This window comes from Peromyscus californicus, unplaced genomic scaffold, assembly GCF_007827085.1.
Source record: "Peromyscus californicus insignis strain IS unplaced genomic scaffold, ASM782708v3 Scaffold_2__1_contigs__length_46816999, whole genome shotgun sequence".
In the NCBI taxonomy this organism is placed as follows: domain Eukaryota; kingdom Metazoa; phylum Chordata; class Mammalia; order Rodentia; family Cricetidae; genus Peromyscus; species Peromyscus californicus.
Window position 1 is genome coordinate 27,995,828 of NW_026294540.1, and position 17,718 is coordinate 28,013,545.

Genomic DNA, 17,718 nt, shown 5'->3' on the forward strand with positions numbered 1-17,718 from the left:
AGTTGGAATAAGTTTAAAAAAAAAAGTTTTAAGAAAATAAGAATAATTTGACCTCCTTGGGGATAGGGAATGGGGCGGGGGTCTGGTGAGGGGGCCAGAGAGAGTCACTTCTACATTCATGCTACACCGGGGCACGAAATTCTTAGGTTTCAGTGGGGTCAGGACCCTGGAAGTTCCAAGACCTGAGGACTCCGCCGACGAGTTGGAGGGTTGTCACGCGGAAAAGGACATGCGGGGGCGGGGCTCTGGGAGGGGGCGTGCTCCAGTGGGCGTGGCCTAAACGCAGGCTCTGGGTCTCCCCGGCAGCGTGGTCAAAGAAATCCAGGGACCTGTTGCTAAAGCGAGCTTGGCTGCTGTGTCGTCCCACTCAGGACTCGGCTTTCGACAGGCACGAGGCCGGGGCTGGGGTACCGGTGAGCCCCTACCTCTCAGATCTCTCTGGACCTGGCTAGGACCTGCAGTTTCCCAGGGGAGACCCGGATCGGGAGGGAGGGTGAGGTGGACCCTGAACTTTCCCATTCAGAGCTGCGGGTCCTGGCTGTCTTGGATTTGAAACTGGAGGGTAAACTGAGGCTGTGGCCATTCATCAAATTCTTAGAGAGCCCTAGACCCCCAAAGAGAAACATCTAATTAAGTCCTTTAGTGACCCAAGAGGAGCTGGTGAAGTGGGCGCCCGACCCAGAGCTTCCTGACCCCGGGACCCACTCATTGGCTCCTTTTGACCTCTTCATCTCATTTACAGCCCTCCCTCCCCAGCACAGACAGACAGCTTTATGGTCGGATTAAACTACCGAGTCGCCCCCACTAGGCTGCCGCTAGTTTGGGATCTAGCTGAGCAGAGGTCGGGGCAGGAAGACCAGCTAACAGGCCGTTTGGAGGGCTGTATGTTGGGGGAACCTAAGAACCCCACAAGGGGTGGAGGGGGACAGGAATTTTCATGATGAAGCTTCCAAGGGAGCTGGGTATTTTCCCCAAGGACACTGAGAGAGGGTGGAATCAGGAAAAAAGGAGGCATCTGGCCACATCTCCCCTTCCCCCTCACTTTCAGCTCCCCCTCCCCCGACCTGTGCCGGGAACTAAGGTGTTCAAAGTCTGCCCTGAGGTTTAAAAAAATTGATTGTTTTGCAGTCAGCCCGCAGCAGTGGGGTCTGTGGAAGGATTGGCAGGAGAAGGCACAGCCCCTTGTCATCTAGCGTGAGCTGGGGCGGGGTCCGGGGCGGGGGAGGAATGTCTGGAAGGCTGGACCGAGGCCAGACTGAGCTCCCACCCTTTTGGGGAGTGAGGAACGGCCTAGGCTCAGGCTGCCTGCCAGGGCTGATAAGGGGCCCTCTGGGGCTCCCACAAACGGTCTGTCATTGGGGGGGACTATTTGCAGGGTTCAGGAGGGGGCACAAGCATGGACCAACTTTGGGGTCTACTGCAGAGAGCGGTAAGACCATGCGGGTGGGAGGGTTACACGCATTAGGTCTTCCTCCATGGTCCTCAGGCCCCTCCCTAATGCGTAAGGTTGGCCCCACCTCATCCCCCTTGGGTGCCTCCTCTCCAGCCTCCCCCCTAGAGCTCCCTCCCTGCCCCAGCCGGTGACACCATTCTTGCCTAACCCTTCCCCAACTCCTAGGCCCCTTCCCCTAATCTCATGCCTACCTGCCCGCTCCACACAGCAACAGTGGTCCCCAAGACCCTCTCAGACCATCTATAAACGTGTGGAAGGCCCTGATCTGGGGCACCTGGAGGAGGAAGAGGAGGACAGGGAGGAAGAGGCCGAGCTGCCTGTCCAGTTCTGCCCCATGGAACTCAAGGGCCCTGAGCCCTTAGGCTCCCGGCCCGGGAGGTCAGCTCCCATCCCCTGGGCGGCAGCAGGTCGAAAGGCTGCCCCCTATCTGGTCCTGACCACCCTGTTGATCTTCACTGGGGGTGAGTGTTCCCTTCCTCTTCCTCAGCGAAAGGCCTGGGCTGGGGGCACTTCTGGGGTCCAGTAGAAGAGGGGCATAAGAGAACCCACATCTTACCACCTGCCAGCCTTCCTCCTGGGCTATGTGACCTTTCGAGGGTCCTGCCAGGCATGCGGGGACTCCGTGTTGATGGTCGGCGAGGATGTCAACTCTGAGCTGGACCTCAACTCCGGCCTGGGCACGTTGTACTGGAGTGACCTCCAGGCCATGTTTCTTCGGTTCCTTGGGGAGGGGCACCTGGAGGACACCATCAGGTAAGAATAGCCTGGCTTCCTTCCTGGCCCAGTGTCCAGTGCAATTCAAACTGGAGGCCCCGCCAGTTCTCATGTTACCTAAGTCCCCTCTTGGATCTTTCCACCCTCCCCGCTGGCTTCCACGTTCAGTGGCCCTTGGAAGGATGGCAGATACCAGAAGCTGAGTACCCAAGGACCTGAGACATTGAGGATGGTTTATTTAGGAGACAAGCAGCTGAGCAAAAGAAAGCAGAGGGACCAGGGCCTGGTGGACTATGCATGTAGTGCCAGCACTCAGGAAGTAGATGCAGGGGGATTAGGAGTTCACGGACATCCTTGGCTACATAATAAATTGGAGGCTAGCCTGGGACACATGAGACCCATCTCAAAAAAACAAATAATTTGTAAAGGTAAATGACATTTTAATTTTATTTTATGTAATGGTCAGGTAATGAAGAATAGGTTTGATTTTTTTTTTTAAGTATTTTTTTCACCGTGTACTGAGACAACCACATGATTTTTTTTCCTCTTTGGGTTTCTTTCTTTCTTTCTTTCTTTTTTTTTTTTTTTTTGGTTTTTTGAGACAGGGTTTCTCTGTGTAGCTTTGTGCCTTTCCTGGAACTCGCTTTGGAGCCCAGGCTGGCCTTGAACTCACAGAGATCCGCCTGGCTCTGCCTCCCGAGTGCTGGGATTAAAGGCGTGCGCAACAACCGCCCGGCTTCTTTCTTTCTTTTTTAAAGATGTATTCATTTATTTATTTTATATGCATTGATGTTTTGCCCCCATGTGTGTCTGTGTGAGGATGCCAGGTCCCCTGCAACTGGAGTTCCAGACAGTTGTGAGCTGCCCTATGGTTGCTGAGAATTGAACCCGGGTCCTCTGGAAGAGCAGCCAGTGCTCTTAACAGCTGAGCCATCTCTCCAGACCCTCTTTCTTTCTTCTTCTTCTTCTTCTTCTTTTTTTTTTTTTTTGTTTTTTTTTTTTGTTTTTCGAGACAGGGTTTCTCTGTAGCTTTGCGCCTTTCCTGGATCTTGCTTTGTAGCCCAGGCTGGCCTCGAACTCACAGAGATCCGCCTGCCTCTGCCTCCCGAGTGCTGGGATTAAAGGCGTGCGCCACCACCGCCCGGCTCTTCCTTCTTTTTAAGCAGCTATTTATTTATTATCAGGGTATGGTGCTTGGGTGCGCTGCACATGTGTGGAGGTCAGAGATCAACTTGCAGAAGTCAGTTCTCTCCTACTGCCATGTAGAACCCAGGGACTGAACCCAGGTCCTCAGGCTTGACCACAAGTGTCGTTTACCTTCTGAGCCATCTCACTGGACTTCTTCAATTTTTTTGTCTACAGTTCTGGGGGTTGAACCTAGGACCTTGCATGCTCGTAGACAAGGACTCGGCCGCTGAGCTACGCCTCTAGCCCTTTTTCTATTTTGTTTGATTTAATTTGTTTTGTTTTTAGCTTTTTTTTTTTTTTTTCCAGACAGGGTCTTGTGATGTAGCCCAGGCTGGTCTCAAACTCGAGATCCTCTCCCTTCCCCCCCCCCGCCTCCCCCCCCCCCCCCGCAAGTGCTAGGATTATAGGTGTGTGCCTCGGTTCTCCTCCTCCTCCTCTGTACTGAGGATCTAAGCTACCTAGCGCTGTCTTTAACGTTGATGCAGCCATTTGGATACACGTGTTTCCTTGCCGAGCCTGATCATGGTGTATCTTTTGATACACAGCAGGGCACTTGATCAAAACAGACGGCTCCATCACGTGTGAGGACCTCCAATCCGAGGCTCGGGCTATAGCTCCGGTGACCTAGCATGATCCCCTAAGTGGCGTGAACTAAGTGTGGTGGTTCACACCTGTGATCCCAGTACCTGGGAGGTGGGAGCAGGAGGGTCAGGAGTTCAAAGCTGTCCTTGGCCACATAGTGACTTCCAGGTCAAATGAGATCTTGTCCTCCACCCTCCACCCCACCCCCCAAAAAGATCTTATGAAAGCCAGGACATGGGTAGAGCTAAAAACCTGCCAAGTTTTCCTAAATCCATACCCTCTGCAACATAGTAAGGAATGAAAAATGCTCTGGAAATGTGAGCCAACATAAATGTCTCCTCCCAAGACAGACAGACAGACTGGCAAATACAGTGAGGATGAAGGGGGGGAAACAAAACCAGAACCTCACAAGGTGTAGTCAAAAAGGGAGGCTCAGGGCTGGCGAGATGGCTCAGCGGGTAAAGGTGATTGCTGCCAAGTCCAACAACCAGAGTTCAATCCCCGGGATCTCAGGGATGGGAGGAGAGAACCAGGTTCTAACTTATCCTAAAGCTAAAACAGAGAAGTTCTGGGTCTAGCTGGGTTTCGAGGGAGTCTGTGGCTAGTCTTGCCAATTCAGCATAGCTTTGTCTAAAAATAGAACAGAAAAAAATGTAAAGGTGGTTTGGGGTAACAGCTGTAGCCCAGTGATAGAGTAATTTCCTAGAATCCCCTACAAGGAAGGGAAAGAGAGAGGGAGCGGGTTTAGAGAGCCAGGAGCACCTCCATCCCAAGACTAGAGGTCGGGAAACCCAAGAGTCCGGTGGGAGATGTGCCCACTCTGGGAATGGCCTGGTCTCTGCCAAGGCCACAGGTCTGTGATAAATGGGGAGGGTAGTTTCTCTTGCAAAGGTTTCAGACAGACCTTGGTCACAAACCATGAGAGGGCAGCACATGCTCGAGGGGAGAAGAGTTTAGGTGACAATTTCTTGCTGGGTGATGATAACGGAAGCAGACAGGGTGAGGTCCTGTCCTGAAGCTCGATCCTCCTGCCTCCACCTCCCAAGTGCTTTCTACCTGAGTTCGAGGCTAGCCTGGGATTCATTAGATGGCATTCCAGACCTGCGTTTTCCCCACTTCTGCGGGGGAAATGGGAGTCCCTTTTCTGCACAACCCCCTTCCCAGTGTGATCCCTCTCTGCTCAGGGTGACCACCCTCCGGGAACGCGTGGCTGGCTCAACCATGATGGCCACTCTGGTCAAAGACATCCTCGATATGTTCTCAAGCCAGAAGCTGGACCACGTGTGGACTGACACTCACTATGTGGGGCTTCAGTTCCCGGACCTGTGAGTCTGGGGACGCGACAAGGGGACATGCCGTGGGGTTGCACAGCCAGGGGTGCTCACCCTCCCCGTCCTCAGGGCTCACCCTAACACCTTGCACTGGGTGGATGCAGCCGGGAGCGCCCAGGAGCAGCTGCCGCTGGAGGATCCGGAAGTCTACTGTCCCTACAGCGCCACTGGCAACGCCACGGTGAGCGAGCCTGTCACGTCGCCCTCTGTGGGTAGCTGAGTCGGGATGCCCGCACAGTGCCTCAAAGACTCCTCGGTCCCCAGGGCAAGCTGGTGTACGCCCACTACGGGCGGCCGGAGGATCTGCAGGAGCTGAGAGCCAAGGGCGTGGAGCTGGCCGGCAGCCTCCTGCTAGTGCGCGCGGGCATTACCAGCTTCGCCCAGAAGGTGAGGGTCCCACACAGGGCAGTGTGTGAAGTGAGGCGCGAGAGGTCTGGGGAACAGGCGTGTCTTCGTCGAGGATCTAGGAGGCTGTCACCGGGAGAAAAGAAAAATCAGGCACATTTTAAGAACGTGTTGGCAGAAGACAGGCATGTAACCTGTCACCCCAGCTGCGTAGGAAGCTGAGGCAGGAAGATTGTAAATTCAAGACCTGCCTGGGCGACACAGCGAGACCCGGTCTCTCTCTCTCTCTCTCTCAACAGGGTTTCTTTGTGTAGCCCTCTGGAACTCACTCTGTAGCCCAGGCTATCTTCAAATTCAGAGATCTGTCTGCCTCTGTCTCCCGAATGCTAGGATTAAATATGTGCACCAATACCTCCTGGCATGTCTCATTTTTTAAAATTAAATAATGAAAATACAGCTGACAGCCAGATGTGGTGGCACAGATCTGTCACCTCAGTGCTTGCAGGGGCCGGTGGAGGCAGGAGGATTAAGGTTCAAAGTCATTTTCAGCCACATAAAGAATTTGAAGCCAGCCTGGAATACACAAGATTCTGTCTAAAAAACCAAACCAGAGGGATAAGGGAAATAGCTCAGTGGGAAAAGGCACGTACTACCAAGTCTGAATCCAACCTCTGGGACCTAGAGGCGGGAGGGGAGAACCTGTTCTTGCAAGTTGTCCTCGACACACAGATAAATAAATACACGTAATTCTCTTTCCAATTAAAATAGCACATGGGCTTGTGATGTGGTGCAGTTGGTAGAGTGCTTGCCTAGCATGCCCAAAGCCCGGAGTTTGATTCCCCAGCACGGCATACACCAGTCATGGTAGCACACACCTGCAATCCCAGCCCTGAGGGTGAGGAAGCAGGAGATTAGGAAGTCAAGATCATCCCTGACTACAGAGAGTTCAGGACCTGCTTGGGCTAGAGACTATTTCAAAACGAAATAAAAGAAAAGAACAGCAAGGCTGGGAGACGGTGAGGTGTCTGTGGGAGACGGTGAGGGGTCTGTGGGAGACGGTGAGGTGTCTCTGGGAGACGGTGAGAGACGGTGAGGTGTCTGTGGGAGACGATGAGGTGTCTCTGCAGGTAAAGGTGCTTGCTGTCTCGCCTGATGACCCAAGTCACACTCCCAGGATACGCGTGGTGGAAAGAGAACACTGACTCCACATGTAACACGTGCCAGGCCCTCGGCTAAATCTCAGGAGTGAAAGACAAACATTAGCAATGAACAGAATCGGGGGGTTTGGTTGAATCAGTCAGGGAAGACAAAGGGAGGCAGTGTGGCACAAGTTTGCTTGTTTGGTTGGTTGTTTTTTGTTGTTGTTGTTTTGTTTTTGGTTTTTTTTGTTTGTTTGTTTGTTTTTGAGACAAGGTTTCTCTGTATAACAGCCCTAGGTGTCCTGGAACTCACTTTGTAGACCAGGCTGGCCTCGAGGCTGGCCTGGAACTCACAGAGATCCGCGTGCCTCTGCCTCCTGACTGCTGGGATTAAAGGCATTCATGGCTTGGACAGAGATTTTTATTTTTTTTTTATTTTTTATTTTTTTTGGTTTTTTCGAGACAGGGTTTCTCTGTGTAGCTTTGCGCCTTTCCTGGAACTCGCTTTGGAGACCAGGCTGGCCTCGAACTCACAGAGATCCACCTGCCTCTGCCTCCCGAGTGCTGGGATTAAAGGCGTGCGCCACCACCGCCCGGCCGATTTTTAATTTTTTAATTTTGTTATGGATATTGGTGTCTTTTGCCTCCTGCATGCAGTCCATGCACCGTATATGTGCCTGGTGCTTGTGGAGGCCAGATGAGATGCCAGATCCGCTGGAACTGGACTTACAGACAGTTGTGAGCTGCCATTTAGGTGCTGGGAATCGAACCCAGGTCCTCGGGAAGAGCAGCCAGCACTCTTAACCACTGAGCCATCTCTCCAGCCCCGGGCACACAGGTTTTAAATGCTACAGAGGCCCTGAGGGAGGGCTGCAACGTGAGAGCCGAGTGATAGCCACACAGGGTCCCTTCCGGATGGCAGCTGCGGATGAAGGGGCCATGTTACCTTTCCTGGCTTTTCTGTGCTCCCTCAGGTAGCTGTTGCCCAGGACTTTGGGGTCCAAGGAGTACTGATATACCCCGATCCAGCAGACTTCTCCCAGGACCCTCACAAGCCAGGCCTGCCCAGCTACCGGGCTGTGTATGGACACGTGAGTCTTGGGGCCCAGGGATGCACAATGGGGCTTGTTGGGCCCACAGTTTCAGAGCGGGGACTGCTTCCTCTTTAGGTGCACCTCGGAACTGGAGACCCTTACACACCGGGCTTCCCCTCCTTCAACCAAACCCAGTTCCCGCCGGTAGAGTCATCAGGCCTTCCCAGCATCCCCGCCCAGCCCATCAGTGCCAACGTCGCTGTCGGCTTGCTCAGGTAAGATATGGAAAGTGTGTGGGGGTCAAGGGGGGGGAATGCTGAAGGGTTCCTTGGGTGAATAAGAAGGTGACTCTGGAACTATCTTGGATAACTAACTCCCTAAAGATAGTTCTGTCAGTAAAGGGCTTGCCGCTCAAGTATGAGGACCGCTTTTACATCCCCAGAACCCGTGTTAAAAACAAAGCACAAAGCCACCGGGCGTTAGTGGCGCACGCCTTTAGTCCCAGCACTCCCTGTCTCTGTCTCTGGAATGTGCCCACCTAGAGGGTCACCTAGGAGGCAGAGGCAGGCAGATCTCTTTGAGTTCTAGGTATACAGAGCGAGATCCAGGACAGGCACCAAAACTACACGGAGAAACCCTGTTTCAAAAAACAAAACTAAACTCAAAAAATAAAAAATAAACAAAACCTAAGTGTGTGTATGCAATCCTCCACTGGAGAGGCAGAGCCCGGTGGATCCCTGGAGCTCATTGGCATCCAGCTTAGGGTCACTGGTGAGCTTCAGGCCAAATGCAGATCCTGTCAAATAAGTAAATAAATAAATAAACCAAGAAGTCCTATTCAGATGCCTCAGTGGGCAAAGGCACTTGCCAGGAAGCCTGAAGACCGTCTCCAAGTACCACACACTCAGAGAGGACCGACCTCCACAAGTTGTCCTCCGACCTCCACACGCACACTGCGACACACATGCTGCACACTCACACACAAACGAGAAAATGTGTTATAAACTTACAAACAAAAAGTGGCTAGCACTTGAGGGCAAGATGTGAGGTTGGCCTCTATACACACCTGCGCACACACTTCCACACACACGTGCATGTGTACACACACAAAAGAAAGACGTGACCCTCTAGGTGGGCACACCTTTTACCAGGCCCCACCGTCTGGTACACCCACAAGTGCTGAGGACCCTTGCCCGGGACACAGCCTGTACCACTGTCCGTGGGGACAAGAGAGGATGAAATGGGGCTCTAGGCTCTTCTGCGGCCTAGGCCACACTACCACTTCAAGACGTCTCTGCTCCGTCTTTTTCCAGGAAACTCAAAGGCCCAGTGGCCCCCCAGGAGTGGAAAGGACACCTGTCGGGCTCTCCGTATCGGCTGGGACCTGGGCCAGCCCTGCGCCTTGTGGTCAACAACCGCAGGGCCTCGACTCCCATCAGTAACATCTTTGCCTGCATTGAAGGCTTCGCAGAACCAGGTGGGCTTGTCTGCCCCGTATCTCCCACAACTTAGGCTCTGCTCCTAAACCCAACCAAGGACTGATGCAGGAGGCCCTCGAGAAGGGCCAGGAGTGATGCCCAGGGAATGGAGGCTGATGAGAGGTGGCAGTGAGGAGCCCTCCAAATGGGCGGTATTGTTCAGTAGTGAGCTCCCCATACATTGGGGGTAAGCAAGCATATGTTGGATAATGTTATTATACTGGATATCCAAGCAACAAACAAGGACCAGATTGGACAACCAACTCTGGTAGTAGGGAATCCAAGGTGGCTGAGCAGACTTGTCAGGGTGGGGCAGACCTGGGAAGCCCAGGTGTTGAGGGAGAAGCAGAGACCTGGCGTGACACTCGGATGAGGATGTTGGAGGTCGGAGTAGGGGTGCAGAAGAGCTGGGGTGAGGGCAGCAGGCTAGGGAAGGTGCAGGCCTGCCTGACCAGGGAGAGAATGGAGTCCAGAATGTCCTTAGGGTTTGGTCAGGCGTGGTGCTTCACATCTGTCATCCCGGCACTCAAGAGTCTGAGGCAGGAGGTTGATGAGTTCCAGGCCAGCCTAAGCTACATAGCCTAGGCCTTGAGAGCCTGTATTAAGCAGAGGAAGGAGCCAGGAGTGGTGGCACACACCTAGAGCCAGGAAATCAGAAGTTCAAGGCCAGTGTAGGACACAAAGAAAAACAAAAACTCCAACAAAACAGAATACCCCCTCTATCGGCAGCAGCTCAGCTGATAGAGTGGTTGCCTAGCATGGGAGAAACTCGGGGTTTGATGCCAGCACTTGGTGCAACCTGATGTGGTGGTACGTGCCTGTAATCCTGGCACCTGGGAAGAAGTGGAAGAAGTGGAAATGTCAGGAGTTTGAGCCCAGCCTCGGTTATGTGAGACCCTGTTTTCAGAAACAAAGGTGTGTGTGTGTGTGTGTGTGTGTGTGTGTGTGTGTGTGTGCGCGTGCGCGCGCGTGCGGGGAGGTCTGTGTGTTTGAATCTTCTCCAAATGCCTATTGATGGGTCAGCCCATCCCATCTGGGCGGGGCCAAGAGACGTGGGCGTGGTCTTCTGACCTAGCAGGGATTAGAGAGCTATGCTTGTGGAACAGGGAGGGTCTACAGCGTGGAAGCTCTTGGGGGTCGGGGGTGGGGAGTGGAGAGGAAAGGGTGAGGCTCTGGGAGCACCCACCCTCCAGAGCCACATGGGGAGACCTTGTCAGTTTAAGATGTGGGCTCTACACACACCTTCCCCAGATCACTACGTTGTTATCGGGGCCCAGAGGGATGCGTGGGGCCCAGGAGCAGCCAAATCTGCGGTGGGGACTGCCATCCTGCTGGAACTGGTTCAGACCTTTTCCTCCATGGTCAGCAATGGTAAGGTCAGAGCCAGCCTGGGTGAGTTGGGGCTGTGTCCTGAGCTAGGCCTAGGTCAAAGGTAGTTGGCAGCATGTACTGGAAAGAGGTCACTTGGGTCAGAGTCCCATGACTGGAGTATCCAGTGTGTGGTTCCGGGTAAGTAACTTCACCAAAATACTATTTCATCAGTGTGTTAGCCTAGGATACCGAGTCCAATAACCTGAGTTGGATTCCCAGAAACCACATGGTAAAAGGAGAAATCCAGCTCCCGAAAGTGGTCCCCTGATCGCCACACATATGCCACCACATGCATGCACACACACATACACACAAAAATATTTTTAATTTTTTAAATGAGTTGGCTAGACATACCTATAATTCTGGCCCTCGGGAGACTGAGGCAGGAAGATCAAGATTTCAAGGTCATTCTCAACTACGTAAGAAGTTCTAGACCAGCCTGGGCTACATGAGTCTATGTCTCATAAAACAAAAACAAACAAACAAAGCCAGGCGTGGTGGCACATGCCTTCAATCCCAGTACCTCCACAGGAAGATCACTGTGAGTTTGAGGCCAGCCTGGTCTACATAATGAGACCCTGTTACAAACAGAAAGAAAAAAAAAATCTGAGCATGGTGGTACTCTTACGTAATCTTAGCATTCCAGAAGCGAGAGCAGGGTGATCAGGAGTTCAAGGTAATCCCTGACTACACAGGGAGGTAACCCAAACCAACCAACCAAAAAAACTGGTCAGGCATGGTGGCACGCATCTGTAATCCCAGCACTCAGGAGGTAGAGGCAGAGGGATTGCTGTAACTTCAAGGACCAGCCTGGTTTCCATAGTAAGTATCTAGCCAGTCAGGTCTACATAGCAAGACCCTGTTCCAAAACAGAACCATTAAAAAAAAAAAATGAACAAAAGTTAAAAAAAAAAAAAAGAGGTGGGGATATAGCTTAGTGGTAGACAACTTGCAAGAGGCCCTTGTTTAATCCCTAGAACTGGAGAGAGAGAGAGAGAGAGAGAGAGAGAGAGAGAGAGAGAGGTGCCAGGCTACTGAGGGGACAACCAAGAGCACGGCGGTGGGGGAGGGGACTAGTTAGAACAAAGCGTAACGGCACACGTGTGTGCCGATACCATAGTAAAATCCCTTTGCAGTTGACCTCAGACGTTAACTAGGCCAGTCATGGGGCCCACACCTGTTATTCCAGTACTTGGAGTTTGAAATAAGTCATCTTTTACCGTATGGGGAATTTGTGGCCAGCCTGGGCTACATGTGACCCTGTCTTAGGACATCAAATAAGGGCAGGCAGATGGTAGCAGCAGGTGCTTGTTGGCAAGCCCGAGAACCTGAGCTGGAGTTCCCCATGGTGGGAGCAGAGAACAGGCTCCTGCTAGTTGCCCTCTGACCTCCACTTCCCCCACTGAGGTGGGTGTGTGCCCACACACACACAAATAAATTATTTTTAAAAATTAAAAACTAAGCTGGGCGGTGGTGGCACACGCCTTTGATCCCAGCACTCGGGAGGCAGAGGCAGGTGGATCTCTGTGAGATCGAGGCCAGCCTGGTCTACAGAGCAAGATCCAGGACAGCCAGGACTGTTGCACACAGAGAAACCCTGTCTCAAAAACAAACAAAAAAAAAAATTTAAAAACTAAATAAAGACTGGAATGTGGTGTCAATGGCTGGAGTGACAATTAAGCAAGAAATGGCATCTTTAGAAGCCACTCCAAGGTATTATTACTGAGTCAGGGTAGATCAGGAGAGATGGGCGAGGATGCTGGGTGAGTGAAGAGGAAGTGGAGACCCTCTGGGGACAGGGATGGAGGAAGGTGCAGGGGGTGTTGAACCCGTGTGTCGTCCCTCTTCACGTAGGGTTCAGACCGCGAAGAAGTCTCTTGTTCATCAGCTGGGATGGAGGTGACTTTGGCAACGTGGGATCCATGGAGTGGTTGGAGGTGATTTGGGGTTCTGCAGAGGTAATGGGGAGAGGCGGGGGAGGGGAACCTTCCTTCTTCACACTCTTCCCCGACCCACAGGGCTACCTCAGCGTGCTACACCTCAAAGCCGTGGTATATGTGAGCCTGGACAATTCAGTGTTGGGTGAGCTGGGCAATGCTACCTGGCCCTCTCTCTCAGGTCCATCTGTGCCATGGAATCTGTCCCTGAGACTGTCATCCCTCCCCTTCTTTCTCTTCAGGAGATGGCAAATTTCACGCCAAGACCAGCCCCCTTCTGATCAGCCTCATTGAGAATATCCTGAAGCAGGCAAGACAGGCTGGGACTGGGGGTGACAGATACGCTTGTGAGACTGTAGCCCAAAGGGGGCACAGCCTGACTCGTGCCCCTCATCCTGCCGCAGGTGGATTCCCCTAACCACAGCGGACAGACGCTCTATGACCAAGTGGTGTTGACCAATCCCAACTGGGATGCCGAAGTGTAAGTTGAAACGAGGACTAGGGGTGGAAGCCTGGGGAAACTGAGTCCTCAGAGGCCTCCCATCTGCCTGCCCCCAGGATTCGGCCCCTGCCCATGGACAGCAGTGCATATTCCTTCACGGCTTTTGCGGGGGTCCCAGCTGTGGAGTTCTCCTTCACGGAGGTGAGATTCCCCAGCCCTTGTCCCAGGACACCAGGCCCCCAGCCGGTCAGCACCACGTTCCTGCGCCCAGCCCTTCCATGTCCCGGCAGGATGATCGGGTGTACCCATTCCTGCACACGAAGGAGGACACGTATGAGAATCTGCACAAGATGCTGCGAGGTCGCCTGCCCGCCGTGGCCCAGGCAGTGGCTCAGCTCACAGGCCTGCTCCTCATCCGACTAAGCCACGATCATCTGCTGCCGCTCGACTTTGGCCGCTATGGGGACGTGGTCCTCGGGCACATTGGCAACCTCAACGAGTTCTCTGGGGACCTCAAGGTCCAAGATGCCGATCCCGCTCCCAGCCTGCAGGGCGCTTCATCACTGGGGGTGTCCGGCTTCTCCTCTCACCAACCCTGAGATCTAGGTCCCATCCTGCAGTCTGGCCCTTTTTATTTCTACCTCCAGTCACCTAATCCCCGAGGACACAACCAGTGCGACCCGAGTGCCTGGGATCTGCCCTCCCTGACCTCAAAGGCCTGGTCGCCTCCCTGCACCCCTTCCCGCTTCCTGCCAGCGCTTTGACCCCACCCTAGGCATCGGTGCTGGGACCGATCTGTCAATCTCAGACTGTGCCTCACCCACAGGCCCGCGGACTGACTCTGCAGTGGGTGTACTCTGCGAGGGGGGACTACATCCGGGCGGCGGAGAAGCTGCGGAAGGAGATTTACAGCTCCGAGCAGAGCGACGAGCGTCTGATGCGCATGTACAACGTGCGCATCATGAGGGTGAGGCCCCGCTCCCGCCCGCCCCCTTCTGGCCTGGGGTCCCTTATCCCAGGACCTGACACTCTAAAGCACTGCGCCCCCTGTGATGTCCCTGTCTCTGGGCGTACTACACCGGACACACAGGGTTCAGAAAGCAGCCTGGCTCGAAGACCCACTTTGGCAGGCTCTGGCAGGTGATGAAATGGTTAGGAAAGGCCTGCCTCCTCGTTGTCTACTGTTTAACCTGCAAAGCCTAGAGTATTTACTCCATGGCTTTTCGCAGAAATGAAAGTTTGCTGACCTCTGCTTTAGACTGTGTGGCTTGAGTGTTCAAGAACAGGCAAAACGTGGGTGTAGGCAAAGAAAAAAGGACATTTCAGGGTGGAGGGTGAGGCAGGGGAATGAACCCGGCCTTTCTTGGGAGCTGCGCACGGGTCATCAGAGCCAGAACAGAGACCCTGCGGAGCACTGAACAGGGACCAGTTGTGGGCAGCCTTTGCACAGCTGAAGAAATTTGGGTTTTTGTGTGTTTGTGTGTGGTGGGGATCAAAGCAGGGAACTGTGCGTGTTAAACATATGCCTTACCACTGAGCCATGCCCCAGCCCCTCACTGGGGGATTCTAGGTAGGTCCTCTACCACTGAACCACACCCCAGCCCCTCACTGGGGGATTCTAGGCAGGGGTTCTATCACTGAGGCACACCCCAGCCCCTCACTGGGGAATTCTAGGCAGGGGTTCTATCACTGAGGCGTGCCTCCAACCCACTTTTTGTTTTACATTTTGAAAGTCTTCCTAGGTTTCCCAGAATAATCTTGAACTCGCTTTGTAGCCCGGGGAGACCTCCATCTGCCTCATTCCTCCAAGTAACCGGGATTATGGGCGTGTGCCTCCAGGCAAGGCTCAGGATTTTGAATTTTGAGTGTCTAGGCATCACGAAAATTTCTTACAAGGAGGTGAGGTGGCAAAACAGAGCTTGTAGAAAGGATTCTGGCGGGAGTACCAATGGCCTGAGGAGGAAATGGACTTCATGAAGGCTGAGTCCTGGATACCAGCTGCAGGTGCCAACAAATGCCTGTAGGGGATGCCAGTGCCGATGGCCATCATTTAGCAGGAAAAATGCACACGCAAGGTGTTGAAAACAGAGTCCGATAGTGATAACAGCAGCTGGCATTTGTAGCGAGCTCCCAGAGGCTAATGATGTTACTTCATTTTGTTCAATAGCAGGACTTCCTGCCATGCTGTGAGGTTGGCAGTAGTGTAGGCTCAGAGAAGCCAAGTAACTTACCCAAGATCACACAGGAAGTGATGGAGCCAAAGTTAGAGATGAGGAACTCTGACCCCGTAGCCTGTGCTCAATGCCATGAAAAAGGAAGGGAAAGAGGGGGAGGGAAAGGAAGGAGGGAAGAAAAGAGAAAGAAAAGAGAAAGAGAAAAAAATAAAATGGGCTAGGGCTGTAGCTCCGTTGATGGAGTACTTTCTGGTATGCATGAAACCCTGGGCTCCGTCCCCAGTACCAAAGAACTATGTGTGAAGGTGCCTGTACTCCCGTCTCTTGGAAGGTTGAGACAACTAGCCTGGGCTACATGATGAGACCCTTCCCCGAGAGAGAGAGAGAGAGAGAGAGAGAGAGAGAGAGAGAGAGAGAGAGAGAGAAGGAAGGGGATGATGGATAGATAGATAGATAGATAGATAGATAGATAGATAGATAGATAGATAGATGGATAGATAGATAGATAGATTTGGGTACCAGGGATGGAGCTAAATGCATCATGCTGTACCACTAAGCCACACCCCTGGCCTCTGAATCTCATGTTTAAGAAGCGGATGCTGGCATGCGTGTGAGGCTATGTCCCGATATCCCCTAATCCTGTAGAGCAGGGTCCTATGAGTGATTTGGCAAAGCGACTTGGAAGCTGTGCCCACTGAGATTCTGGTCAAAGTCATGGGCACACATGGACTCTTGAACAGATGTTTTAAAAGGTACAAGTGCTGCTCGTGTGGAGGTGCACACTATAAATCCACAATCTCAGGTCTCCTGAGGCTGAGTCAAGAGAACGGTGAGCTTGAGGCCAGCCTGGGCTGCATAGTGAATTACAGGTCAGCCTGGGCTACACAGTGAATTACAGGTCAGCCTGGGCTGCATAGTGAATTACAGGTCAGCCTGGGCTACACAGTCTTTGTTTCAAAGGAAAGCAAACAGGGCTAGGGTGAGGGCTGGGTGGGTAAAGCGTTTGCCATATACACATGAGGACTTGAATTCGAAGCACCAGTACATACGTAAAAAGGCAGGCTCAGTGGTGTCTGCCTGGACCTCGGACTAGGGAGGCAGAGGAGAAGCCCAGGGCTCACCGGCCAGCTAGTCTAGCCAGAGCACCAAGTTCCAGGTTCAGAGACCCCGCCTCAAAAAATATTGTGGAGCATGATTGAGGAAGACTTACTAGTGTTGACCTTGGCCTCCACACACATGCACGCACACACACACACAAGAGATATTGAGTGTGCAAGCAAGGTACATCCTCTGTGAAGCAGGTACTAGGGGGCCTCCGGGTGGGTTAGGACCTGGGGGAGGGAGGAGTGACCTGCGCTCACTTTTTCCTGCAGGTGGAATTCTACCTCTTGTCCCAGTACGTGTCGCCAGCTGACTCCCCATTCCGCCACATCTTCCTGGGCCAAGGCGACCACACTTTGGGTGCCCTGCTAGACCACCTGCGGATGCTGCGCTCCAATGCCTCCAAGGCCGTCTCTCCCGGGTTGGCATCAGGTCTGGGCTTCCAGGAGAGCCGCTTCCGGCGCCAGCTGGCGCTGCTCACGTGGACGCTGCAGGGGGCAGCCAACGCGCTCAGCGGCGACGTGTGGAACATTGACAATAACTTTTGAGGCGCCCAGCCCTGCCTGAGCCCCACGGCATTCTCCCGTCTCCCTGTTTGAGTGGTGCAGGCGAAGGAGGTGCCCCTCGCGCCTCTCATTGCGACCTGTTCTCATGAACACCCCGGGTCCTGCAATGTAGGTGAGCCTTGTTTTCTCAGTGTGACATCCATACTGATCCGGAAAGCGGCTTTCTTCCCATTACTGGTTCTTCCACCTTCAGGAGCAAAGTCTTCCATATCTAGAGACTACGTGGGCGCTGGGATCCGGCCAGCTCTTTTAGTGGGTGGTCTGTGGTGGGAGGCCCAAGGGGATTAGTTGTCAATAAACCACCTGGTAACATCTGTAGTCTGTAAGCAGTTTCGCTTCCTTTTCATGCCGTCCCCACCCCTCACATCCGCCTTGAGACCTAGGGAAGGATGGACAGAAGGGACCTGACAGCATGCCTGCAAGATGCTATCTCCACGGGGGAAATAACTGTTCTGTTGCCTAAAGATAACGAAAGGAAGATGAAGGGATAACTCACCAGGAACGATGCTTGTTGCCAAGCCTGACGGCCTGAGTTCAATCCCCAGGATCCACATGGTGAAAGTTTGTGGTTAAAAGCACTCGATGCTCTTCCAGGGGACACTAGTTTTCTTTCCAGCACTTCCAGGGGCGGCTTACAACTGCCTGTCACTCCAGTTCCAGGGGATCTGACGCCCTCTTCCGGCCTCCATAGGCATTCATGCACGTGCTGCGCAGACATACATGCGGGCAAAACACCGTACACATAAAGTAAAAACAAATAAAATTAAATTGAGCCAGGCGGTGGTGGCACAAGCCTTTAATCCCAGCACTCGGGAGGCAGAGCCAGGCGGATCTTTGTGCGTTCGAGGCCAGGCTGGTCTACA

The 17,718-nt window shown here is 53.2% G+C and overlaps 1 protein-coding gene and 1 long non-coding RNA gene across 5 annotated transcripts; one reads left to right on the plus strand and one right to left on the minus strand.

Annotated features, from left to right (window-relative positions):
- Positions 1-1,329: 1,329 nt before the first annotated feature.
- Tfr2 (transferrin receptor 2) lies at positions 1,330-17,173 on the plus strand. Of its 4 annotated transcripts, XM_052754078.1 has the most exons (18): positions 1,330-1,429; positions 1,662-1,914; positions 2,020-2,206; positions 5,122-5,262; positions 5,338-5,449; positions 5,533-5,655; positions 7,727-7,843; positions 7,922-8,061; positions 9,100-9,263; positions 10,516-10,635; positions 12,490-12,572; positions 12,654-12,717; positions 12,815-12,882; positions 12,977-13,053; positions 13,131-13,215; positions 13,305-13,532; positions 13,841-13,981; positions 16,562-17,173. In XM_052754078.1, exons 1-18 carry the CDS (start codon positions 1,397-1,399, stop codon positions 16,835-16,837), a joined length of 2,412 nt encoding a protein of 803 aa, XP_052610038.1. In that variant the 5' UTR covers positions 1,330-1,396; the 3' UTR covers positions 16,838-17,173. The 4 variants fall into 4 exon arrangements, with proteins under 4 accessions (XP_052610038.1, XP_052610037.1, XP_052610040.1 ...); XM_052754077.1 differs by having other exon boundaries at positions 12,490-12,717; XM_052754080.1 differs by lacking the exon at positions 10,516-10,635.
- LOC128120285 (uncharacterized) lies at positions 1,399-5,454 on the minus strand. Its single transcript, XR_008221825.1, has 3 exons — positions 5,345-5,454; positions 2,010-2,189; positions 1,399-1,727 (listed from the first exon to the last, which is right to left on the minus strand). It is a non-coding gene; the product is annotated as an uncharacterized LOC128120285 (long non-coding RNA).
- Positions 17,174-17,718: the final 545 nt, after the last annotated feature.

Bases quoted from the DNA above. Each gene is read 5' to 3' on its own strand.
- Tfr2 (XM_052754077.1), top strand. From the start codon at position 1,397: ATGGACCAACTTTGGGGTCTACTGCAGAGAGCG. The intron at 7,844-7,921 runs GTGAGTCTTGGG...CTTCCTCTTTAG, and splicing joins ACCGGGCTGTGTATGGACAC to GTGCACCTCGGAACTGGAGA. The intron at 12,718-12,814 runs GTGAGCTGGGCA...CTTTCTCTTCAG, and splicing joins CCTGGACAATTCAGTGTTGG to GAGATGGCAAATTTCACGCC.